The sequence below is a fragment of the Peromyscus leucopus genome, chromosome 3 (assembly GCF_004664715.2).
Source record: "Peromyscus leucopus breed LL Stock chromosome 3, UCI_PerLeu_2.1, whole genome shotgun sequence".
Classification (NCBI taxonomy): Eukaryota; Metazoa; Chordata; class Mammalia; order Rodentia; family Cricetidae; genus Peromyscus; species Peromyscus leucopus.
This window is the reverse complement of record NC_051065.1, coordinates 154785041-154811998: the sequence shown is the minus strand read 5'-3', so window position 1 is coordinate 154811998 and position 26958 is coordinate 154785041. Positions and strand designations below refer to the sequence as shown.

Below are 26958 nucleotides of genomic sequence, written 5' to 3'. Positions count from 1 at the left end.
ACCTGAGTTCAGTTGTCAGGTTTAGTGGCAAGTGCCCGCTGAGCCCCAGTCCTCAGACAACACAGTCTTGCTTCTACACTCACTACTGGGATTATAGACTTTTTTTGGCATTATTTCCAATGCCTAGCATAGGCCCTACACATTGGGGTTGGGGTAGGGGTGGAGAATACTGAGAAGTTTTCTTTTTTCGTTTTTTTTTTTTGAGACAGGGTTTCTCTGTGTAACAATGGTAGATCAGCTTCTGTAAAGTTTTCTTAAAACAAGAATAAATCTTCTGGCCAGACAGTTATAGCTTCCTTAAGCCCTAAAAGTAGGCCATGAAGTAGACCTGGCAGTGCTGATGGTAGCTGAGTTTCATGTTAGCAGGCAATCAGTCCTGTGCGATGAGCTGGAGGCAGCAGCCCTAGGTCCTCCAATGGACGCTCTATAGGTGAGTTCCCAATCTGAACTCATGTCAACCTGTAATCCTAGCACTAGGGAAGATGTCACTAGGGAGGAAGACACAGGAGGATCACTGAAAGTTCAAAGGCAGTCTGGTCTATATAGAGAATTGTAGGCCTGCTAGAGCTAGAGTAAGACCTCATCTGAAAAAATAGAAAGAGCCTATCATATTCTGGCTGTCACTTCAAAGTTGTACTCCTACACGTAGTCTGAATAGCAACTACTATACTGCTCACCCTAGGGAAGCTACAGCCTTCATTTCTATTACATACTTGCTCTTCTGTATCCCGACTTCATTTTCTTTTTTCTTTCTTTCTTCAGGACTGATTTTCATTCTGTGTGTGTGTGTGTGTGTGTGTGTGTGTGTGTGTGTGCGCGTGCGCGCGCGTGCATATATATGTCATGTGTGTGCAGGTGCTTGAAGAGATCAGAAAGAAGTGTCAGATCCCCTGGAACGAGATTTATAGGTGTTTGTGAGCTGCTTGATATGGGTGCTGGGAACTGAACTGGGTCCTTTGGGAGAGCAGTAGGCACCCCGGCTGCTGAGCCATCTTTCTAGTGCCTAACTTTAGTTTTCTATGTATACATCTTTACCCTTGTATATTAGGGATTTTTATATTTCTATGAATTTTTCGATCATCAGTTTGAAATGTACAGTTCATAGAGGTTAGGATTCTGTGCTTTGTTTACTTATATTAACCTAGGCTGGTCATATGCTCATGGCATTCCTCCTGTGTTAGCCTTCTACATGCTATGATGACAAGTGCTACCACTTTGGTTTCTCTAAAAAACACTAACTATGCACTGCACTAAGTAAGTGCTCAAGAACTCACTGCTGACTTCCTGATTCTGTCTCTAGCTTGCCATTTCCTTGTTGAGAGCTGACTGGTTCTCAGGAAGGAGAGCCTCTGTTGTTCTGACAGATCAAAATCTGTAGCATGTAAGCATACTCTTTCTTCCCTTCCTTCAAGATGATGTTATAAAGCCCTTTCTCCTATCCTCTTCATTCATCTCTCTCAAATAGCAAAGAACACACCATTTTCTTCGAACAGTAACATAAAGCATATCATCTAATTTATTTAGTGCAGGAGCTCTAACTCAGGACCTTGCACATGCTAAACAAAGTGCTCTACCACCGAAGGAGCTGTAGTCCTCTTCATAGATTTTTAGATGGGGTCTCATGAAGTCACACAAGCATTTCGGAGATTTAAAATGGAGGTTACCTGCCATTCCTAACAGGTATAAGAAATCACTAACATTGAGGGAATAGAAGATCCTGGGTAAGGCATTCTGATATCAATCAAGATAACAAGGAAATCTATTCAGACTTGAGAAAAATCGAGCTGAATGCTTTAGTCTTTGTGAAGCAATCTGAAATTAGGACTCTGCTTCTGCATTTCTCCAGTTAGTGTGGGCTGCATGTGTAAGCGGAGGACCTGTAGTGATTGAAAGAGTGAGGGACGTAAATGCCATCCACCCACCCTGACATATAGAGACCCTTTAGGAAAAAGACACAGGCATTCTTCCTGCACTGTATTGTTGATACTTCTCATTCAAACTCACTCTGTGCCAATCCTCCCTCCCTCTCTTCCTTCCCTTTTCCTTTCCTGCTGCTTTTGAGCCTGAATTTCTACTTTGCCCAGGCCAGCCTTGAAATTTTGGTGATCCTCTTACCTTTGCATCCCAGTGTTGAAATTATAGTGAGTTACCACATCTGGCTTCTTCTTTGTCTTTTTTGGAGTGGGGAAGGGTGGGTAGGGTCTCACTCTGTAGCACAGGTTGCTCTACAACTCACTGTGTAGCTATTTCCTCCAACTGAAACCCTCCCTCAGGAATAATTTTTTTTGTAAGACTTGGGAAGCTAAGGAAATTTAGAAGGCCCAAGAAACTTGAAAAGTTAACTAATTCAATGCTCTCCCAAGATTACAGATTATAGAAGCAGTAATAACCATTGGGGAGAGGACTCTCCTGGAAATTGCCTACCAAATGGGCATATGCTCCAGGGATGCAGCTGCCTTTACATCACCCACACTTTTCTAAGTAACGCAAACTACTGGCTTACTAAGGTAAGCGTGGGTTAAGTAGTTTCTTTGGTCTGTTGTTGGTGTTATACCTGGGGTGAAGAGACATTTACACATATTTCCCTGGGGAAAAGTCACACAACAGTCACAGAGGCTGGCCTCAAACTTGAAACATTTCTCTTGCCTCTGCCTCACAAATGTTGGGAATGGAGGTGTATACCACTAGGCCCATACATCAAGTTACTTTATCTTTTTTTGTTTTTTTGAAACAGGGTTTCTTTGTGTAGTCTTGGCTGTCCTGGAACTCACTCTCCAGACCAGGCTAGTCTAGAACTTAGAGATCCACCTGTCTGCCTCCTGAGTGCTGAGATTAAAGAAGTGTGTCACCACCACCTGGCAAATTACTTCATCTTACTTTAAAGGATGGGAGAAGAAAAAGAGGAAACCCAGGGAACAAGACTAGCTAATATGGATGCTGGTCCTATCCTGTCTCAATCAATCATTTCACAAATGGTAATCAATAGCAAGACCTTATTTTTTCTCACAAATTACAAATAAAGTAAAAGGAAATGATAAAAAGGACAAATTCAATTGTTTTTAAAACTCTTAAAGACATTTTGTGTTCTTTCTGAACTGTTTCTATTAAGTAAGGATGTGGGACAGTCTCAATAACCCTGGAGAGGATGGAAGCAGAGGCATATCATGGTGCTGTGATCCTGCAGATGTGGGATATTAACATCCCCACACATGCACCATGAGCCTTCCTTCCACTGTTCAACTAATTTTATAAATATTGTTTGCTTTTTTAAAATGTAAAAACCACTCAATAAAGGTAGAATCTCTTCTCTCCAAGAACACATGCTCTAACCAATGAAACCTAACCACCAAGTGAAAGGAAACAACATACTGGATTTGGCCAAGAGGCTCCCTGAAGGTGCCGGGTTGCCGGGTGTGGCACTGCGGCCTGCAACACGAGCACTTGGGAAGCCGAAGCAAGTGGACTGAGCTTAAAGAGACTGTCTCAAAAACTAACAAACTCAGTAAACAAGGGAAGGAAATGGAAAGGTTCTTGGGGATGACAATGAAATGAGCCTCAAGGTAAGTCTGACAGAAAGGACAAGGAAAGACCTTTCAGGCTGACACCTCAGAATAAAGAATGGTACTGAAGTGAACCTTAGGTTGACAGAGTAACCCGAGGCGGTAACAGCATGGCACAGGGAAAGGCTATGGGAGGAGACAAGCTTCAACAAACAGGTCAAAACTACTGTCCTCGACTGGATGCCCAGCTCATCACTGAAGGCTTCACAACAGCAACAGTCTCATCTCTGGAACGAATACTCAAGAGTATATCACAACTCTATCAGAACTCTCTTCAAAGTCGTTTTCTTCTTCTCCATTTCCTTACCTCAGGGACAGTAACTACTGTCCACAGTTAAAAAGCCAAAAAACAAGCCAAAAAGCAAAGCGCACAACATCCCAGCAGCCCCTCAGACATCATCTGCTTCTCCCAACACCCAACCCAACACCAAGTCCCATCAACTTCACTTCAAACTTCCACCGGAGTGCATAATGCTCTGCACCTATCCCTACGGTCGCCATCTCAGGACAAATTCTCAACACCCCTCTTCTGGACAGAAGATCTGCCTGCATTCACTTAGGTTCTCGTGGAGTTGAAGGGGGAAAACGGGGGCTGGGGTGGGGGTGGTGGTGGTGGTGGTGAGAAAAGGAAAATCCCAACTCTAGGGGGATGCTTACATTCACTTAGTAGCCCTCCAGTTTTTAAGAGCAAGAATTCTGGGCTGTGGTATACCTAGATGGTACAGTATTTGCCTAAACATGCATGAAGCTCCAGCACCCAAACCAATGACTCTCAAACGTTCCCCAGCCCTCCAAACACCAAGAGTCTGAATGTGGCCTCTGCAGTCTCATGCTGTTAGGTCCCCATCTCTCCAAGCCTCACCTGTATATTCTCTCACTTTTTGCCTTCATCACATGGGGTTTCCTCCACACCCTGAACTCATGTTTTCCCCGGTGTGTGTGTGTGTGTGTGTGTGTGTGTGTGTGTGTGTGTGTGTGTTTTACTGACTGCTAGTCCTTTCTGTCAGCTCTGGTGAGTGATTTTTGCTGGGTATTTATCAATGTATGAAATCTTTCTGCCTCCATGAGACTCATGATTGAGTGGCAAGTGACAGAAACACAGAAACCAGTAACCAACTATTGACTCTGGAAACCACCATGAAGAAAAGAACAAGGTACTTCGAGGAAAGGGTAACAGAAGGAGACCTTCCTTCACATGGAAAGCTCAGAGAGGCTCCTATAATGGGGCATTCAAACTGAGCTCTCAAAGACAGAAAAGGAAGTCCTTACTTTAACCAGGCAAGAAGCGAGAGAAATCACTATTTCTGAAGGCTTCAAGTGCCAAGAGAACAGATGGGATTTTCATCATGAAGAGTTTAAGAATACAGCAATTCAAAAAGAGAAAAAGGATTTATCTTTTCACTGCAGTGAAACCCTAGGACCATGTTAACCAAAAAGGCTTGAGGGAAGAGCCCAAGGATGCAAGGGAAACAGGCAGTCTCCATTCCCCAACATAGAGTAGTATATGGATGGCTGTATCCGAGGCTTACATAACCAGTGAGTCAGCAGAAAGGCAGGGGTCAATGGACAGCTTCTGTGCCCACTCTAAGCTGCTAGGAAACTTGGCTGTGCCTGCTGCTGAGAGGAGGGGTCCAAGGACAAGATCTGAGCTTGGCCAATGAAACAAGTCACAGACCTCCTAACAACACATGGCCAAATTACAGTGAAGAAAAGAAAACCTTTATCCTTAGAACACATAACAGGATCCAACTCAGAATGGACTAGAGCCAAGTAATTCTGGCAGGACTTCATGGACCTAACGCAATCCATTTCTTTCTTTCTTTCTCTTTTAATTGAGACAGGGTCTCCCTATTCATTTATTCATAGCTCTCCTGGAACTCTCTATGAAGATCCATTTCTTTAATGTGAAATAAACATCCTTTTTAAGATTTAAAAATTAAGATGCTTAAATTTGCTAAAGTCAGAACCTATACCTTAAAGAGAAAATGTCCATTATCTTGTTTTAGGGGCCAAAATTACTTCAGGATTGTTCCATCTTTTTCCTGAGGTGCTGGGGCTGGATAAGCCCTGGATCTTGTGTTCCAGGACTACTTTCTACATTTGTCTTTTCTCTAATAAAGGCTACTATGTATTAACAGTAACAGGAAAAAGGCTGCATGACAGAATTGGGTCTGGCAAAGAAAAAGGTACAAAAGCAAACATAAAAGGAAATTCAATTATAATAGAGGGCAAAGAGATGCAGCTCAAACCACCACTGGATACTGAACAGCGAGCCAATGAGCCCGAGACAGACCTCCACCACGCAGAGCATGGAGATAGCAGACTACTCATCCTGCCTTCCCCCACATCCACACTCATGCTCTCAGCCTACTACTGCTCCAGGGGCAACAGCCCAGGATCAGGATGCAAGCTTTATTTTTCCTTCTCCACTGCTGGCTTTAGGAAAATCCTTGAAAAAAATAAGGTAATTACAACTATCCAAAGACATTTAAAAAAAAAAAGAAGAAAAAGACCTAATTGTGAATGAATACCCTACGATCTAGAAATGCCTAGTTCCTAACTGCTCACGGGTATCTGAGAAAAACCTGATGATTATATCTGAAGGTCACAACCTGAATAAGCAGCAAAAATATCTTTTCCGGCTCTCTTGCTCATCCTTTTCCACCCAACATGATTCTGCAGAATGGATACTGCTAAGATACAATTTGATGTAGCTGATACAGAAAACAACAACAACAACAAAAACAAACAAGGAAACGCCGTCATCATAATACATTTATCTTACCAAAAACCCCCGTCAGGCAGTCTGCTGATTTTGCTTGCCACAAAGGCCATCCTTCATTTGCGAACACCAGAGCAAGCTCAGATTGTGCAAACAAATCATAACCTCTCTTGGCCATAAGCGCTTTCCATTTGTTCCGGCTTCCAAACTGAAGAGGAGCAGTGGCAGATTCTGTCACTCTCGTACACTGTAAATGAGGGCAGTTACCACTGGGGACACATCCTCCACCAAAGGGCTGGGCACAGTGAAGCTTCTAGGCGATCCTTGGGCTTCTCACTTTCAATCTCAGAGAAGCGGCTTGCACACAGCAGGCAGGCACAGCTGCACCATCCCACATAGCCGATGCTCTGCAGTGCAGTGCCTACCTCAGTCTACGCACAGTTCAGTTCTGTCTCCTGCGTCAACTCAGTAGCCTTACATCTGGGCGTCTGGGACTGCGCTGAATAAACAGAAAGCTTCAGCCTAACCCCCCCCCCCCCCCCCCCGGTGTGTGTGTGTGTGTGTGTGTGTGTGTGTGTGTGTGTGTGTGTGTGTATGCTCGAGAGTGGTTTGCTAGGGCTGCTAAATGCAAATGAACAGTTTGACTCTGCAAGCAAAGACAGTATCTGCCTCTCTGCTCCAGTTGTGAGCATCTTTTATAAAAGACAAAAGCTTCCAACTGGGTGGATTTAAAGCTACAGGACATTATTTTCACATTCACATTTGTCTCCTCATTTAAATTAAGTATGGTTGAAGACAGCTGACAAAGTAAAACCAATTCTCAATAAAATAACATCCAGAGGTAGCTTGGTCCAATAAACACAAAAGGCAACCTACGCAGATTTTCATTAAGCACCAGGAGACAGTTCCAATTTCCCAATGTTTCTTCTTTGTTTGCTATCCTATGCTTGGAAAACTATGTAGGTGACAATAAGTAGGAGTAAAAACAGTGAGCAAGAAAATAGGCAAGCAAGTATGAGACCCTAAAATCTGACACTACAAGACAGGAGACTTCCACTTCTTGGAAGGCAGTGCAACCCTGAGATCCAGTAATGGATGCAAAAACCATGCCAAGAGCTCAGGTCTGGGTTTGGTCTGCTCAGACACCTACTGCTCCATTGCACCAGAGAACCAAACATCTTTTGGTTGTTTTTTGAGGCAGAATATCACTATGCAGGCAAGCTGGATTCAAGATCCCCCTGCTCTGCTTTATCTACAGTCTCACTTACAGAAATCAAACAAATCACAGATTTCTATGCTGTCCTCTATCACTCTCCTCATTCCCTGAGAAAGGGTCTCTTACTGAACTTGAAGCTTGCCTCCTATCCCCCTTTGAAAACTAGGCTAGCTGCCCAGCAAGCCCCAGAAATTCTGTCTCTGCCCCAAAGCTCCCAGCATGGGGTTACAGACACTTGTGGCCATTCTTGACTTTTTATGTGGGTGCTAGGACCCTAACTTAGGTCCTTATGATTCTGAAGAAAGCACTCTTACCTATTTAGACATCTCCTCCAGCCCCACCTGCTGTGGGATGGTCTGTATGTCAAATTGCTCTGATTGGTCAATAAATAAAACACTGATTGGCCAGGGGCCAGGCAGGAAGTAGGTAGGACAAGGAGAGAGGAGAATTCTGGGAGAGAGACACTGCCAGCTGCCGCCATGACCAGCAGCATGTGAAGACACCGGTAAGCCACCAGCCACGTGGCAAGGTACAGATTAATGGAAATGGATTAATTTAAGATATAAGAACAGTTAGCAAGAAGCCTGCCATGGCCTTCCAGTTTGTAAGCAATAGAAGTCTCTGTGTTTACTTGGTTGGGTCTGAGCGGCTGTGGGACTGGCGGGTGACAAAGATTTGTCCTGACTGTGGGCAAGGCAGGAAGACTAAAGCTACACCCACCACTATGATTTCTATTCCTTCAGTTTGTTTTATAAATGCAAAAATTTTCTGTAACTCATAAACAGTAGCTCTTGTGATTCAATTTTTATTTCGAGAGTAAACACTTTTCTTTAAGTAATGTCATCTATTCCTACACTAAATAAACTTGATGTAACATTTTTAAATAGTTACTTAACTATTTAATTATGTTCAATCTAGTATAAAATCTATTAGGGAGTAATTTTTTTCATGATTATACAGCTGAATGCTGGGGATTATGCTCTTTCCTCCAGGCAGGTAATGTTACAATTCTAAACTTTGAAGCAAAACTGCTCCCACTGATAGTTATTTCCAATGCTCCTTTCCTTCTGGGACACATGTGCAAGATAACATTTCCCATATCCCCTAGTAATCATTCGATCAGTTGTACCAATGGATTGTGAAAGAAAGACAGTGAGTAGTACATCATCTGGTCAAAGCATTTCCAAGGTGCTCTCTTAGCTTCTCATTTTACCACTGTGATTACTTAAGCATGTGAGACAAAGTGTCTTGGTTATATGAGCTTCCACTATATGGATAGCAGCCCTGGGGAGTTGCCTGAGCCTAAAGCAGGTCTTTTGTGTGACAAATGTCCACTGTACATTTCTAAGTGTTTTTTTAAAGTATATTTGAGCAACAGGCATAAAGTATGCTTGTAATCCCAAGAGATGGGAGCAGGAAGGTCAAGAATTCAAAGCCACTGTAGGTAGCAATGAGATGCCACCTTGAAGAATTTTAAAAAAGGGCTGGAGATATATATAGCTTAGCAGATAGAGGTACCTGTGAGCACCAAGCCCTGGGATCATTCTCCAGGACTACAAAAGAAAAACAACAAACAGGAATTAAAAAGGTGTAGTATCCAGGTATGATGGGGGCAGGCTTATATTCTCATTACTCCAGAGGTAGAAGAAGCAGGAGGGTCAGAAGCAAGACCAGCTTGAGCTACATAAGTTTGAGGTCAGCCTCTGCTGTATGAGATCCAGTATCAACAGACAGACAGAGAGACAGCCACCCACCCACCCAAAAAAAGTCCTTTAACAAATTTAAGGATTATTCTAAGATATTAATAGATTCAACTGATAGAATAGAGAGCCAAACAGATGAGCTGCCTGGAGAGAATAGGCTTGTGGGTTACTATAACCTGACCATATATCTTCTTGCCTCTCAAAGTAGTGCCATTTTGATTTTGCTGATTTCTTGGTTCTCTCAATACTCTTTCCAAACAGATTCTGGTTTATGCATTGGTTATTAATGAGTCCTCCCTGATGACAGCATAGAAAAAGAATTTGGTTTTACTGTCTGACTATATGGCAGTCTCTGGAGAAGACTGACAGTTATCTATTTTTCTCTGTGGGGCAAGAAACCACAAGGCAGTTCAGTCTGTTAGGCTTTTCTTTTTGGCCAATTGTTTATGCTGGGAGTAGTTCATAGTTCAATTAAGAATTTGGTACATACTGTGAAAGAGAACAGCTCTTCCAGACAGGGACTGGAGAGGTCTCAGGAGTTTGTGTTTACTTTGGGTCATGACTGAGGTGTTAGATCTCTGTGTAACTGCTTGTAATTCAGAAAGGCCGTGGCTTTTTACCATGTTAGCATAACATGCTATGGATAGAAATGCTTCCCATCTTTAAGGGTAAGTTAGATTATAATGTCTTTTTTCTTCTTCTCCCCCCCCCCCCATTCCCAGACAGGATCTCTTATATCTGAGGCTGGCCTCAAACCCCTATGCAGTCTCTTAAAGCAGTAACTTTACTGTTTTTTATTTTTAATTTCATCCATCCATCCATCCATCCATCCATCCATCCATCCATCCATCCATTTTTTGGTTTTTTGAGACAGGGTTTCTCTTTAGTTTTGGAGCCTGTCCTGGATCTCGATCTGTAGACCAGGTTGGCCTCGAACCCACAGAGATCTGCCTGGCTCTGCCTGCTGAGTGTTGGGATTAAAGGCGTGCACCATTGCCACCCAGCAACTTTACTGTCTTTCTAAGCTAAATAAGCATATAAATATCCCCAAGATTCCAATAAAATAAACTCATGAATACTTAATACTTCAAACATGGTAGAGAGGGAAAAAAAGTCCATCTTATAGTTCAGAAACATTTAATGAATTCAAATCCACAGGCTGGTGGAAGAGTGTGACACACTCAGTGATAGTGTACTTAGCATAGGTGACACCTGGAGTTCAAAACAACCCCCCCCCCCCACACACTCACACACTCACACACTCATGTACTTGGGTAAGTATTTAGCACATCAAGCCTGAGTTGCTGCATGCATTCTTATTTCACTTGGGTTTATTCTCTGATGTACAGAAAAGCTCATCTGAACTTTCTAAACTTACTGACCAAAAAAAAGAGAATATTACTCTTACTATAGTGTTTGTGTTCAATAAATGGGAATGGGGCATACCTTATAGGCCCAGAATTTAAAGTGAAACTGTTGGGATTGCTGAGTTCAAGGCCAGCCAAAGTTACATAGCAAGACTCTGTCTCAAAACACAAAACAAAATCTAGGCTTCACAGTGTAGTCTAATAATCACAGCATTTGTGAGGCTGAGGCAGCAGGATTGTTAGCAGTTTAAGGCCAACACGGTCTACATAGGGAGTTCCAAGCCAGCCAGTGCCATATAGTGTGATACCACCTCAGAAACTCCCAAACAGACACAACATAAGAAACCTGAATGACAACACTAACAAAATTTTTATGGTCATGCCAGCCAATATTTTCAAGACCCTATGGTATTTCAAACCATTTTATTTATTTATTTTTGCAGCACTGGGGACAAAGCTCCGGTCATTAGGCTTGGTACTGAGTGAGCCTGCTGAGCCGTCTTGGTGGCCATTTTTAAAATAGTTTATAAATGATTCAAGTGCATGGAATAACGTTAGGAACAAAGCGGCAGAATTACAAAGAATTAAGTCCACTTGTTTATGAAGGGAGAAGGAGGATGAGGAGGATGAGGATGATGATGATGATGATGATGATGATGATGATGAGGAGACTATTATTCTTTCCCCCAAGTACAGTGGCAGCTTTTCCAGAATTTAAAAGAAGGAAAATGTAGAAAAACAACTGTATTTGCTTTGGAAATACTCCCCTGAAAAGACACTGTAGTAACTGTCCCCATGTATGTAAACTGAAGTTTTGGTGGGTGTGAGTCCTTGGCCTGCTGATCAATATCTTCATCTGCAATAAGAGACATTAATGTTTTCTGTGTGTTTTTTCCCCAGGACACCCCCCCACCTCCACCCCCACCCCGCGCGCCGTTTGTTGAGGCAAGAAAGGGACTCACATAGCCCAAGTTGGTCTTAAACTCACTATGTAGTAGAGGATAACCATAAACTCCTGCCTCTACCTTCCAAGTGCCAGAATTACAGATGTACAACAATACTCCTAGTTACCTTTCTGGCTTTGTTATGGTCTGAATGATTAAAATACCATGTAACACTATAGTACAGAAGGGTAACCATAATTCAGTATAATTAGGCATTTCATAAAGAAACAGTAGCAAGGACTTTGAAGGTGCCAACAAAAGAGATGGCCAATGATTAAGGAGTTAGAAATAGTAATCACTTTAATTTAATCACTACAGATCATCCAAATAGATCTGATTATCATGAGTAAGGGTTTGTAGTTCACTCAGGGGCATAGACATGGTTCTGAGTTTGTGCTCCAGCACCACAAGGGAACAAAAACCAAGGGCTGGAGAGATAGCTCATCAGTTAAGAGCACTGGTTGTTCTTCCTGAGTTCAATTCCCAACAATTACATGGTGGCTCACAACCATCTACAATGAGATCTGGTGCCCTCTTCTGGTGTACAGACATACATGAGGGCAGAACACTGTATTCATAATAAACAAATAAATCTTAAAAAAACCAAAACAAAAACCAACTTAAAAAACAATAAAACAGAGGAAAATATCAGGTCCTGGAGAAAAAGGTTATTCTTTGGGAAGACACTAAGGACCTTAGCAGGGCATTCCTTTGTGTGTTTACATTATGTCCTATAAACTATATTGATTAAACAACCAGGTATTATTTCTTTCTTTCTTTTCTCTTGGGTTTTCCAGAGGGAGTTTCTCTGTGTAGCCCTGGCTGTCTTGGAACTTGCTCTGTAGATCAGACTGGTCTCTGCTTCTGACGTGCTGAGATTAAAGGCCTGGGCCACCACACCTGCCTTCAGGTATTGTTTATATCTTAATCAGGGGCCCACAATGACTTAGTTAACTTTTTGTTTTTGTAAGGCACAATCTCATTATGTAGCCCAGGCTTGCCTCCAATTCATGATCTTCCTGCCCCATTCCTGCAGTGGGATTACAGGTCTGTACTAGGGTGTGGGGATAAACGCATTTAATCTCAGCACTTAGGAAACAAAGGCAGGTGTTTTCTGTGAGCTCCAGGTCAGCCAGGGCTACCAGTTGAGCCAATGGGCCCTGAAGTGAGAGGTAAATGAAACAGTCATGGATGGCAGAGAACATATTTGTAGGGAAGGCCTTATTCAGCTGGGAATCCATGGCCCTCAAAAAATCTTCTGTGTCTGTCCTCTTACTCCAACCCCCAAACTAGATCAGTTCAAAGTCCCAAATTGTATTAACTTCCCACTGGAATTCAGGAAAAGGGACATTTTTGTTTGACTACGGTTGCTCTTAATTATGTAAAAGCTAATATCATCCAGTGGGCAGGGAAGCACAGAAACTACAAAGCCAGGAGCTGGAAATGGTCATATGAGCATCTAAATAGGGCAAGCATTTTCTTTCACTGTTAGAGCCAATTAGTTGAGAAAGGAGGACACAGAGTTTTTTCCCTTAGTGGCAGAGTTGTAAGATTTCCAAAAAGAATATTGGCATTGACCATTTCAGACTAGCTAAAACAATACATCAAAAATGAGTACAGGGGCTGGGCATGGTGGCGCCTATGTTTAATTCCAGCACTCAGGAGGCAAAGGCAGGTGGATTTCTATGAGTTTCAGGTCAACCTGGTCTATATAGTGAGTTCCAGGACAGCCAGGGCAATGTAGAGACCTTGTTTCAACAACAATGAAGATAGGAGGTGGTGGGATGGCTCAGTGGATAGAGGCACTCAATGACCTGAATTTGATGCATACACATGCAAGGACACAGACAAACAAACAAACAAACAATCATGAAAAGTGCAGCATTTAATAAACATTTGAGATACTATAATGTTATTCACTTCTGTCTGGTCCATCTTCTGTTTCTATAACAAAATCCCAGAAACCATGTGACTGATAGGTATACAAGTTCATTTAGCTCATGGTTCTGGAAACTGGATAGCACTGGCACCTGGGTCAGGGATTTCCTGCTGTACTAACAAAGTACAGGGCACTTCATGGTGAGATGGGGCAAGAACGCTGCTGCTGCTCTCTTTCTCTCTGTCTTCATGAAGCTGCTCAGGCCACTGTGGAGGCCCCATTCAAATTTCATCTAATCCTAATTATTTCTCAATGGTCCCTCTTCCAAATACCATTATCATTTGATGTGGGGAATCATGTTTTATCATATGAACTTTTAGGAGGTCCATTCTAATCCATGGCAATCACCTTAAGGGAAAAAGGTGCTGCAGGGGCTTTTCATAGCAGCAATCACCGTAAATCCTGCATGGTGACACATGGCCTTACACGAGGAAGTGCTGGGAAACTCCCAAGCAATCCCTCCAACAAATGAAAAGGTGTGCAGAAATTTATTTTGTAAGATGAAGAGCCCAATATTCTCAAGGTGATGAGAATAGAGAACGTCTCTAAACCCAAAGCCCACAAGGCACAATTGTTTTCAAGATTTCCAGAAGTCCAGTAAGAAGTGTACTTTCACTCTTAGGCAGATTAAAATGACATTTAATGTATTTAATTTTGTTTGGAACTCAAAACTGCACATGGTATTGCTATATTAGTAATATTCAGATACATGCCTGGCTATTAAGATTGTGAGTTTGAGGTCAGCCTGGGATACATAGCAAGACCCTGTCTCAATTTGGAGGAAGAAAAAAACCTGGCTCTAAGTCCTTTCCTTTTGTTATTTTTAAATAAAAATAATGTCCAATATTATATAGAAACATTTTCAAAATAGCCTTTTCCTTCCCTTTTTGGCGGAACTAGGTATTGAACCTACACCTTAAACATCTGAGGGAAGTACAATTTCACTGACTGACAGTCTCAGAATAGTAGTTTCTTCAGGAAGGAAAACAACCAACCAACCAAGACTCCTGGGGCAGGGCTTTCTCTCCATAGTAGAGTGTATGATAGCATGAACAAGGACTCAGGTTCAAGCCCAGAACAAGGCAAACAGCAAATAACCACAGAACCCAGGCTAACTAAAGCTTAATCTTCCAAATGGTCTTCCATGCTAAATAAAGGAACTCAACAATTTCAAAAGAAGAAAATGAATCATCATAACTTAGTATACTACCAGAAAACTACCCTCAGAGGAAGCATGGGTAAACTATACTGTTAAAAAATGCTAACAGGAGCAGAAGATGGTCTGTAGATAAAGTGCTTGCCAGTCAAGTGTGAGGTATGGAGTTCAGATCCATAGACCCCAGGTAAATGCTGGATAGGTGTGATAGCCTCCCTGTAATTCCAAGAGCAAGCTGGTGAGGTAGATTAGCCAAACTGACAAACTTGGGCTCAAATGAGAAACTCTGCCTCAATATATAAGGTGGAGAGAAACTGAGGAAGACACCCTACATCAATTTTAGGCCTCTACAAGTATGTTCTCATGTGCACATGTAGTCACAAACACACATACACATATGTATACATCACCCACATACATAAGCAAATACATTTAAAGGCTGGAGAGCTGGCTCAGAGGTTAAGAGCAATGGCTGCTCTTGCAGAGGACCTGGGTTTGGTTCCCTGCATCCACATGGTGGCTCACTGGAATCTTGAACTCCTGTTCCAGGGAGGGATCTGATGCTCTCTTCTGACCCCTGCAGCCAGTGCATATACAGTGAATATACATGCACGCAGGCAAAATACTCATCAACGTAAAAATAAATCTTTTAAATTAAAAGTGTGCTTCACGTTATAGTCTATCGCTGTTGGAGAGCTCTAACTCTCTCTTCAAAGTCCTACTTAGATAGCTATTAGATTTCTAAATTTTAGGTGAATATTGACTAAGACTCTTTATTCAGCCAAAACCTCTATTGATTTCTGAGCTTTTTCCTGAGTACAACTGTGTCCTTCCTAAAATCCAATTCTATTAAAATTGGTTAAGTAAGTTTTGTCTAGAACTCCTTCCTTGATATGCATCCTCTTCAGTGTCTTTGGGAGGAATCTTGTCAAGTCAGGCAGGCCAGAATCTCCGTTACTCTCCTGGTCATTTTCTATCATGACCACCTACGCCCCACAGCACATCCTGCTCACGTTGTACTCTCCCCACTTTGGGACCTACAGCTTGCCTCACTGTGCTCCAGCAAGCGTCACTGAATAATTTTCAACAGGTAGTTGTATAAATATGAAAAGTGAACATATTGTCAGAAATTAAGAAAATTGCTAAAAATAATGTTATTTGATGAGTTAGTTCATGTCAGTGTGAAAACAAAGTTTTATTTTTATTTGTTCTTTGCAAAATATCAGTTGTCACAGATGGCCTGGGGGAAAAAAGTACAAAACCATGACACCGTTTAACCAGTTAGCTTTATCACTGTTGCTTTGCCACTAAACTGCAGAGAACCCCAGAGTTTCAAAGAAATGCCTTCTGAATATTAAGACAGTTACCAGAGTGAAGATAAAGAGCTATAACAAGAATGAAGAAGCAGGAGTGAAAACTAGCTATCAGCTGGCACCGTACCAAAAGGAAGTCTTTTTCAACCTCTTCCATCATATTACAAATAAAGAAACAAATAACCAGTTTCTCAACCTTTCACCCTTCCTCTTGAGATGCCATCACATGACTGTAATCTACTGTTTGGCAACATTAAGCTCAAGACATCAGGCCATAGTAAATGGTTTTGAGGTGTGCTAGTCTCCTTAAGAGACAGATCTGAGTCCTTGTTTTTCCACCTATTCTCTCTGAGCTTAAAATAATCGGGGTCTCCAGCATGGCTGAGCAGGTAAAGGCACGTGTAGTTAAGCCTGATGAGCTGGGTTTGATCTTTAGAACCTACATGGTGGCAGGAGAAAATTGACTCGGGTGTATTTTTCTCTTCTCTCTTCTCTCCTCCCTTCCCCCCCAAATAAAATGCAATTAAAATGAGTCAAAGTTTAGGACCAAGAAACAAGAAGAAAACAGATAAAGCATCAACAGGATCGCAGCGCAAGAGGAAAGGTGAGCTGTCAAAGGACAGTGAGCTGCAGGAGGTCACCAGCACCAGACAGAGCAGGTATTTAATGAGTTCTGATGAACACGAACATGCATCTTTGGGATTAGAATTCAGAAAAAGAACACGTTACTCCATTATGTGCTGGATGAGCTCAGGCTAAGCTACCTTGTTTTTCTATACTGTTTCCAGGCCTTCTGCACTGGCAGTTTTTACTTAAGAGTCAAAAAGGCTTGAAGAAAAGAGGTGAGACCGCTGAGAGGATTACTCAAAATTAGTGCAGACTGGAGTGCAACAGAAGCAGAGCATGTTAAAACAAACCAATAGGTCTTCTGCAAGCTGCTGCCTCTGTCTGGGCGATGAAGAAGAGTGAAGAAAGCTGGGGCCCTTGTTTCCAGCATAAGAAGAGGAGAATGTGACTCAAATATGGGAAACGAAAGCAGGATTAATTTAGGGAATGAAAAATTCTAATTTCAATTTCAAATACTCTAAACTGCCATTCGGGAAAAACAGTCCCTTACCCAAATGGTTAGAACAAAAGCAAAGACCCGCAAGTTTTGATTCAAAGTGAACAGTCTCTAAGATATGTTATGACTTGTGCAGTATTTAGGTCGAAAACCATGAAGCCCAAGGTCCACGTGTTCTGGCCTAGTACTCAAGTGCACCGTCAACACAGAGTAGCAGTGAATGAATGTGGATGATCTGTTTTTAAAGCACGCTTAGAAAATCAGTATGCAGCTGGTTGTGGTGGCTCACAAGCATAATCCCAGCACTGGAAGCCTAAGGAAGAAGGATGGCCAGGGGTTTGATGTCAGCCTTGTCTACAGAGTAAGATCCAGTCTTGAGAAAACACAGGGGGCAATCAATATATCACTGTCTCTAGTTTTTCTTAGCTTTGGCAGCTGCCTAAAAGATAAACATTTTCCATCTTCTTAGGAATATGACAAAATTATTTTACCTCCTTATAATCTGATTAAAATTAATTTTCAAAACACTTAAGATACTTGCTCTACAAACACAAGTACCTGAGTTCAATTTCTAGAACCTGTATTTAAAAAATGCTCGTGTAGGGGAACAGGGGGAAGGGGTGGAGATGACTCAGTGGTTAAAAGCTGCTCTTGCAGAGGACTCAGGTTGGGTTCCCAGCACCCACATGACAACTCACAACTGTCTCACCACTCCTGTCTCAGGGTAGCCAATGCCCCCTTCTAGCTTTCTTTGGTATCAGGCACAAAGGTGGTGCACAGACACAAAACATCCATACATTAAAATAAATACACATTGTTTTTTTTTTTTTTTTTAAAGCTGGATGGCCAGGCATGTGGATCTCAGTAAGTTCAATACCGTCTTGGTCTACACAGTGAGCTCTAGGTCAGCCAAGGCTTCCCCAGTATTTGGGGAGCTGAGGCAGAAAGATCTATGATGCCCTGTCAGAGATTCACAAATGTGAGACAGCTGTTCACCAGGTGAGCTGACCTGTGCTTTCTTTGTGAATACTCTGGATTCCAATGCTTTTGTTCAAGTTAACTATTCTTTTTAGCTGTGTGACATCTTCCACTCTAATTAAGCAAGTCAAGGAATTAATGAAGAGGTTGATCAGAACAAAGAGTACACTGAAGCAAACCATCAGACCTTCTTCCATACTGACATGTATCCAAATTAGCTATAAAGTTACACAACAGGACTCTGTTAAATGCTGAGCCGAAATCCAGATACTCTGATCTGCCCCACAACAATCCTACTAGAAATGAGTTTAACCTGTAATAATTTAAGTTTAGAAAATATGATTCACTGCTGGGTGGTGGTGGCGCATGCCTTTAATCCCAGCACTCGGGAGGCAGAGGCAGGCGGATCTCTGTGAGTTCGAGGCTAGCCTGGTCTACAAAGCGAGGTCCAGGAAAGGTGCAAAGCTACACAAAGAAATCCTGTCTCGAAAAACAAAAAACAAAACAAAACAAAAATCTGATTCACACCTTAGTAGTTAGGATTTCCTTTATAAAGCATTTATTTATACACTTTTATTTTTAATGAATATAATCAAGTGCTAAGGAACCTGAGAACTTATTTCTCAAAGCATTAACAATCTCTAGAGAATATTATTGTTTGCCTTTTTAAAAAAGGTATTTTACAAGACAAATTTTTAAAGATTTATTTATTTACTCATTACACACACACACACACACACACACACACACACACACACACACACACAGTGTTCTGTCTGTGTGTGTGTATATATATATGCCTGAATGCCAGAAGAGGGCACCAGATCTCATTATAGATGGTTGTGAGCCACCCTGTGGTTGCTGGGAATTGAACTCAGGACCTTTGGAAGAGCAGCCAGGGTTCTTAATCTCTTGAGCCATCTCTCCAGCTCCATCTTTTGAGATAGGGTCTCAGTACACAGCCCTGGCTGGCCTCAAACTCAGAGCTAAGACTGCCTCTGCCTCCCAAGTGCTGGGATAAAAGGCATGCACTACTACTATGCCTGGCTGTTTATTTAACATTATTTTTAAAAGCCCTGAATTTAGCCAGGTGTGGTGATACACAATGGTAGGAGATCATGAACTGGACAGCAGCCTGAGCTATATGGTTAATTCTATGTGCACCCCCCCCACACCTCCCCACACATCCACCCACACATACCCTTCCCCCCCCCCCAAAGGAATAAAGTACACTGGAGGTGAGGATGGTTCTGGCCAACATTCCTAAATAGCATCAAAAGAAAAACATGGAGGGGCTGGACAGATGGCTTACAACCATCTATAACTCCAGTTCCAGGGGATACGATGCCCTCATGGGCACCAGGTACATGTGTGGTTCAGAGACATATATACAGGCAAGATATGCCTATGAATTAAAAAAATAATAAGAAAAGGTGCCTAAGTACTAAAACGATCTACTTTTAGGTTAAAGGGTTAGGCTTTTTACCTATCTTGTGAAGTTTGCAAGGCAGCTGTTCTTCAATTTTATTTTAAACTTGAAGAACCCAAAGTTAATGTGAAGGCAGAATGCTTTAAAGACGAAGGATTACTTTGAGATCAAAGTAAATCTAAGATTCACATTAGAAATCCATGTGTGTCGCTGATAACTGTGTTTTGTCTTCTCTTGTGGCTAATCCTAAGCAGTCAAGTCAATGACAATGAACTCTCAGGTTGGTTATAGAAACAGAACTCTATTTGGAGATAAGGCCTTTGCAGAGGCACTAACTACACATACCTATGTTAACAATTACTGATGAGGAAGATCCTTAATCAAAGGTCAAATGCTTTCTTTGACAAGATGGTGAGGCCAGGGTATGTTCAATCTAAGTCCTTCATGTGCCTAGACTTCTAAAAAGTCTATGTCATCCATTCATCCATCCATCCATCCATCCATCCATCCATCCATCCATCCATCCATCCATCCATCCATCTATCTATCTATCTATCTATCTATCTATCTATCTATCTAATCCATCCACCTACCTACCCACCCATCTACCATGTGTCCCACCCATGTGGAGCCCAAAGGTTAACTTGCAGGACTTTGTTCTCTTCTTCCTATATGTGGGCCATGGGGATCTAACTACTCAGGTCTGTCAGGTAGGGCAGCAAGTACCTGCTAAGCCATCTTACCAGCCCTAGGAAATTGTTTTCTAAATCTAATATAACTGAATATAAACAGAGAATGCATATAGTTTGTAGCTTAAATTTCTACTTCTGAGAGCCATAGGAAAATGTATTACTTTTATTTAAAATTTTTATTTAATTTACTTATTTTCTATGTGTGTGGCCAGAAGACAACCTCAGACCCCCTTCAGAAGTCAGTTCTCTCCTTCCATCATGTGGGCCCTGGGAACTAATACGTAGGATATCAGGCTTCACAGCCTTTAACCACTAAGCCATCTTACTTTATTTTGTGTGTGTGTGCATGTGCGTGCATGCGTGCGTGAGGAAGGGGATGGGGTAGGTTTTCATCATTAGGCTTAGCAGCAAGTGCATCTTGCTGGCCCTCATATTACTTTATTTTAAAAGCCAATTTATACAAGTCTGTCCACGAGTATGCATATACATGTACTCATCTAAGCACCCTACATTGCAAGATCCTTAGGAGTTTTCTAGTGAAAGAGCCTTATTTCACAATAAAGAATAAAAATGCTGCCATGCTAACTGAACTCCTCTTGTTCCTATCTAGTTACAGCAGGGTTGGCTCCATAAGCTAGTCATCCTGAACCTCACCTCACCATGTTCACCAGAGACAACTGGGACTATGCAGCAGTGCAGCCCTGAGTCTTGGCCTCCAAATGGAAATGCTCCTTCTGCTCAGTCTGAACCATGACCACATAGCCAGTGAGAACAGAGATGTTTGTCATATTCGAATCCTGTTTTCAGACCTTAAGAGTTGAGCATGGCTCTTCAGATTTGCTCCCTGCAAATGCCAAAAGCTGTTCTCAGCTCTAAGTTCTATATCCTCTTTCCTTCATTTAGCCCCAAAACTCAGAGGTAATCTGGAATATAATTAATTCAATGGAGAATAACAACAAAACAAGTAACACAAGCAATTTACCACTGCTTCCACAAGGGACAATCCTAAGATAAACAGGTACTGGACAGTTTCATTAAGAACCATCCCTGGGGGCTGGAGAGATGGCTCAACTCTGGTTGATAATTGTTAACACTGGCTTCTCCTGCAGAGGACTAGGGGATGAAATGCCCTCTTCTGGTTTAGGTGATAAAAGTTCTGTCCTCTTGTTTCTCCAATTTTGTGACCTGGTTCTACATCCATCCATCCATCCATCCATCCATCCATCCATCCATCCATCTTTGGTTGTTCAAAACAGGGTTTCTGAGTGTAGCCCTGGCTGTCCTGAAACTCATTCTGTAGACCAGGCTAGCCTCGAACTCACAGAGATCTGCCTGTCTCTGTCTCCTGAGTGATATAGATATATAGGCTATAGAGATAAGAAAAAGGGTAGATTAATAAACCTACTTTTAAAGAACAACAACTTGTTTAAAATGTTTTACATTGGTATAGATTTTAGTTTATGTTTAAAATGTTTTACATTGGTATAAATTTTAGTTTATTGATACAAACTTAATTTTGTTATCCTGTATATATATTTCTATTCTTGTTTGAGGTATTATGTAACTCATTTAAAATTGTAATGGATAATTAGTCTTCAAACACTTCAAAGACCTACAAAAAATGACATTTAAAATGTTTTAAAAATTTAGACGTTCTGGACAGTGAGACATGTCTGCTTCTGGTAGCACTGGATTTACTTTGGAGAGATAGGAGAACCGCAGAAAGGGTAAGGTTTTAGCTCTGAGCTCTGACCTCTTGGCTTTCTCTTTTACATTGGTTCTGTGTTTCTTATTTAATAAGACGGTTGGTTACATCTACACCTGAGTGCTGGGATTAAAGGCATGTACCACCATCCGGCTTTGGTTCTATATTTTAATAATGAAAATTAAGGGGCTGAGGAGAAGGCTCAGTCATTTCTTGCTTACCTTGTTAAGACTGAGGTCCTGGGTTTGAACCCTGTGCACACATAAAAAAGCCAGGCATGGGGGCACATGTATATAATCCTAGTGCCAGGGAGGCAGGGCAAGTCAAACCCTGGAGCTTGTTGGTGAGCCAGCCTATTTTCTATGGTGAATTCCAGGTTCACTGAGAGACAATCTTAAATAGATAAGGTAAACAGTTCCTAAGGAACGACACTTGAAGGTGACCTCTAGGCTTCATATGCCAGAGATTTGGATGTGAGAGAAATTTTATTGTATCATAAAAAAAACCAAAACTAACCACTCAATAAAGCAACAGCTCAATGTATATTAAACTTAGGTTTAAAGTACAGCATCTGCATGTGTCCAAGCTTGTTCTAAGTTGAAATTTTTGAGTGTCTGTAGAAAAAGCTCATATAATATTGACAAGGAATTATTTAGAATGTCTGTAGCCTTAACATAAATATATAAAGGTGTGGCCACTGAAGGGTTACTGAGAAAGGAAAAAGGCAAAAATCTTTAGAATGGAGCAACCTCTGGAGACACTATAAAATCGTAAACATTTAAAATGTAGATGAATTCAATAAGTGACTTCTAGAGTTCTCCTTTCTTCAAATTCCACACTGATTTTCTACAGTCAGCTATATTTTCCCTTTTTTCAAGTCTTCCTTCAAAATATGAATTCTGCAGTGTAGAAGGTGTTCAGCTCTCACAAATGGTCCCAGTTTACAGCCTCTTGATGTATCTAGTCCTGTTAAGAATCTGAGATGTGGAAGCAGGTACCTCATTGCTGAATATTTAAATCACTGCTTCAGTAAGAACACTTTAGCTGACCAGAGTGGATTATTTGTTTGAGTAAGAGACATGGATAATGAAGTAAGGCTATTGTTTAATCTAAGAAACTCACTCAGGCACACTGTGTTTCAGAAAATTATTTCGTGTGTGTGTGTGTGTGTGTGTGTGTGTGTGTGTGTGTGTTTGTGTGTGTGTGTAAGGGGTACTGAGGATTGGAGCTAGGTTTTCTGCATGCTACACAAGTGTCTACAACTGAGCTATACCCTATTGGGTCACCCTAGCTCTAAAGAGATTTCTACTAGTTAATACAAGTGCAAGGTAAAGACAAACGGAATGTTTCAGTTCTGTCCTACGTTTCTGTCTCACAGTGGCACTGACGGAGTACAAATGTACTGACTGTGTCTGCCCTGTCTCTTAGGGCTTGTCTACGAATACTTTCCCTTCTACCACTCCACTCAGCCCGCACTACCATTCTTTCCTTTTTCCCTCACAGATTTATAATTTTTAATTACTTGTGTTTCTAAATGTGAGTGCAGGTTTCCATGGTAGCTAGAGCTGCTAGATCCCCTAGGTCTGGAGTTACAGGCAGTTGAAATTCACTTGTTGTGGGTGCTGGGAACCAGACTTGGGTCCTCTGCAAGAGCAGTATGCACTCTTACCTACTGTGCCATCTCTCCAGCCCTTGTACAAGCATTCTTACTAAAACATTGATAAATAAACTGACCTTTTATAACTTCAGAACAAACACACCATGTGCCAAGGTTTTAGGATTCAAGATTCAGAACAAACAGAAAAGGAGGGTACAGATCAGAAGCACAAATCTGCTAATAAAGTTGGCATTTAAAATATCAAACTCCAGAACGAAAAATCTGTTTGGAGCTTAAGTCCAACTGCTCACAAGCAAACAGTATTAATTTTAGAATAAGAAAAAAAAAAAACCTCTAAAGAATTGGCTTTGCTTTAAAAAAAATTATCTCCTAGAAAGTATCTATGTATTGTTTATAAAAGCAACCCACAGTGAACTCAATCTAATGGCTCAGTTTTCTATTCAGAACGAAAGATGAAATGTGAGCATGGGGAATGTTGCATAAAGCTGGATCATATTCCTATTAGTTCACTGCACAGCCTTGTGCTGTTGATCTAAAGATGAAAATCAACACTGAGATGTACACACTGTTCATAATTCAGAAAATCACCATGTCACAGGGAAAACAATGAAAACAAGTAGCTCAATGATAGGAATTCCTTAAAGCAGAGTGTGAGAAATATTTCAAACTGGCTTTAACTCAAATTCCTATTTGTTCTGCATGCCTGGCATCTTCACATTTAACCCAAGCCTTTCCTAATCTGCCAAGGCAAATGAAACCCTTTTGTTCACTTAAGGCAATGCTTATTTTCCAGTAACTTTTTAGCCTGAAAAACCCAGGATAACATCTATTCTGCATGGAAACAGGCCCCACACCCAAGTTGCTGGGACACTCTAGTATGATCTGAGCATGCCTACATTGCCACACAATACCCTTTGCGTTCTGTCCAAATAGCTATGAGTGAAACAAACAGTTAGGAAACAGAACAGGATTGTCTATTATCCCAACCTCACCATCTTAAAATAGCACATGCCCTGGCTGAGCTCTGCTGCTGAAAAGTGCTAAGTTCTAGCAGCTCAGTCGGTTTCCTGTGTCTGCGCAACCAGCCCCCACTTAAAGCCGTATAACTAAAGGAATGAGAAAGAGATTTATAAAAAGAGACAGATACACACACATATACAACATACGGTTTCCGAAGAGAGTGCCGGTTCCATGCTTGTGAGGGAAGAGGACGAATATGCCGAGTAACCCCTGAGTTTCTCCCAGGTTTGAACATGCTGTACTGTGGCATGAGGTCAGCAGACTGACTCTAGCCCTGTGAGGCTGAATTCTACCCTGACAAAGCAGTATCACTGCAATATGAAGCAAGAGTACCCAGGGCATGTTGGCAGCTGTACAGAATGGCTGTTCTAGAAAGTAATGGCAACTCCAAAACAAGAGCTCCATGCTGTCACATGAGATCACCTCCAGTCCAGTTAAGCAATGACACTCAAAACACCTTCAACACCAATCACAGGCAGCTCACAGTATTAAAATGTAGGAAAGAAATGTTCTCTTTAAACAGGAAGTGGGGAATCTGAAGAATTCATTGGTTCCCTTGACTGATATCACAAACACACTGATTCTGATTTGACAAGAGGGTGGAGTCTCCTGTTTCTGGACCCTGAGACCTAGCTGAGAAGCTCCAACCTTCTCTGTCATTTTAATATAGAGCAGGTAGAATATTCTGAAAACCTATCTTTGGCTATGGATATACACTAGGACTGAAGGTGTGACTAATAACTTCATTTTTCACATATGAAAACTTCATGTATACCATTCTTTTCAGTGCCCCCAAAATGTCTGTAACTGTAGGGCCGAGGATACAGCTTAGCTGGCAGAGTGCTCACCTAGAATGCATTGGACTCTGAGTTCTGTCCCCAGCACAGCATGTATAGGCATGGTAGTGTGACCCTCTAATCCCAGCACTGTAGAGGAGGCAAGAGGATCAGAAATTCAAGGTCATCCTTGGCTACACACGGAGTTTGTATATATTTCATTTCAAATATTCTATTTCATCTTCGGCGAATCTAGCACTTCACTGAGGTGACTATGTGCACAGAATTACTCACAGTTCTTTTTCACAATCCTGATATAGGATCTGTGGTGACAGCCCATTTTTTTCTGGACATTAGCAATTTGTGCATGTATGTATGTGGAGGTCAGAAGTCAGTGACACTGGTTATCTGTTGTTGTTTTTTACTCTTTTGGGGGCACAGAGGCTTATTCCTAATTATGAATGTCCAGCCTTTGTTTGTTTATTTGTTTGTTTTGGTTTTTAGAGACAGGGTTTCTCTGTGTAGTTTTGGTGCCTGTCCTGGAACTCACTCTGTAGCCCAGGCTGGCCTCAAACTCACAGAGATCCGCCTGTCTCTGCCTCCCGAGTGCTGGGATTAAAGGCGTGCGCCACTTTTTTTTTCCTAGCCAACTTTTCTTAAGTTTAAATGATTCCATCTATCTTTTGCCTCTGGGCTTTCCCTGTTCTCTCACTCCCGTAAATCTCACTCTACTTTGTGGCTTGCTGGTTGTGTAGCTGGGTGGCTGGCTCCTTTATGTCCTCCCCTTCTCTGGTTCCTTCTACATCTTCCTTCCCAGATTCCTCCCTCTACATATTCTTCCTGCCTGCCAGCCCCGCCTGTCCTTTTCCTGCCTTGCTGTTGACCATTCAGTTCTTTATTAGGCCATCAGGTGTTTTAGACAGGCACAGTAACACAGCTTCACAGAGTTAAACAAATGCAACATAAACAAAAGTAACACACCTTAAAATATTCTACTACGGTTATCTTCCTCAAATGTTCTCCACCTTTTAGTGACTTTTGCCAAACTGGGAGCTCACATATTTGGTTAGGCTGGTGACCGACAAGCTCCAGGAATCCTCTTGTCTTTTCCTCCCTAGCACTGGACCTGGCTTTTTATATGGGTGCTGGGGATCCCAACTCAAGTCCTTGGGCTTGTTCTCTGCAAAGAGTTTACTGACTGAGCCACCTCCTTAGTCCTGCATCTACCAATTTTATTTTATTTTTTAATTTTTTTTAAAGATAGGGTCTTATCATGTAGCCCTGGTTATCCTGGAACTCACTATATAAACCAGACTGGCCTTGAACTTACAGCAATCTTTCTGACACTGCCTCCCAAATGCTGGGATTAAAGGTTGTTTCCTACTATGTCTAGTTCTCTACCAAATTTTGACATGACATATTATTATTCCCTAATTTGTTTCAGTTGGAGAACAGCTTTTATATCACTTTTTATGCTTCTAGTTTGATGACCCATGACAGGGCCCACATCTTGACGTATGTTTTACAGACAGAGTAATATGTATTCTGCTGCTTTGCATGTTCTAGAATCTGGTTCAGAACAGAAGCTCAGCTCTGCTGGATCTTTGCTTACTTCCTGACTACTGGGTTCTATGAATCATGGAGAGAGGAGGAGTGCTGTCATCTCTAACTGTGGATCGACTGGCCTTTTTAGTGCTGCCAGCTTCCCTTCCTACTTCTGCAGGTCTGGTGATATAAAGACATTTGATATTTCTAAG

The 26958-nt window shown here is 41.7% G+C and overlaps 1 protein-coding gene across 5 annotated transcripts in view; it reads right to left on the bottom strand.

Moving 5' to 3' along the window:
• Tmcc1 (transmembrane and coiled-coil domain family 1) overlaps positions 1 to 26958 on the bottom strand; it is a 172587-nt gene that overhangs the window by 28406 nt on the left and 117223 nt on the right. Inside the window, exon 1 of one of the 5 annotated variants that reach the window (XM_028864018.2) lies at positions 24572 to 25403. The exons of 3 other annotated variants lie outside the window; for them this stretch is intronic. In XM_028864018.2, the coding sequence (XP_028719851.1) occupies positions 24572 to 24598 (27 nt within the window). In that variant the 5' untranslated portion in view covers positions 24599 to 25403. Of the gene's footprint in view, positions 1 to 6345; positions 6805 to 24571; positions 25404 to 26958 lie in introns of those variants that run through there. One more of the 5 variants, XM_028864019.2, reaches the window with a different exon arrangement.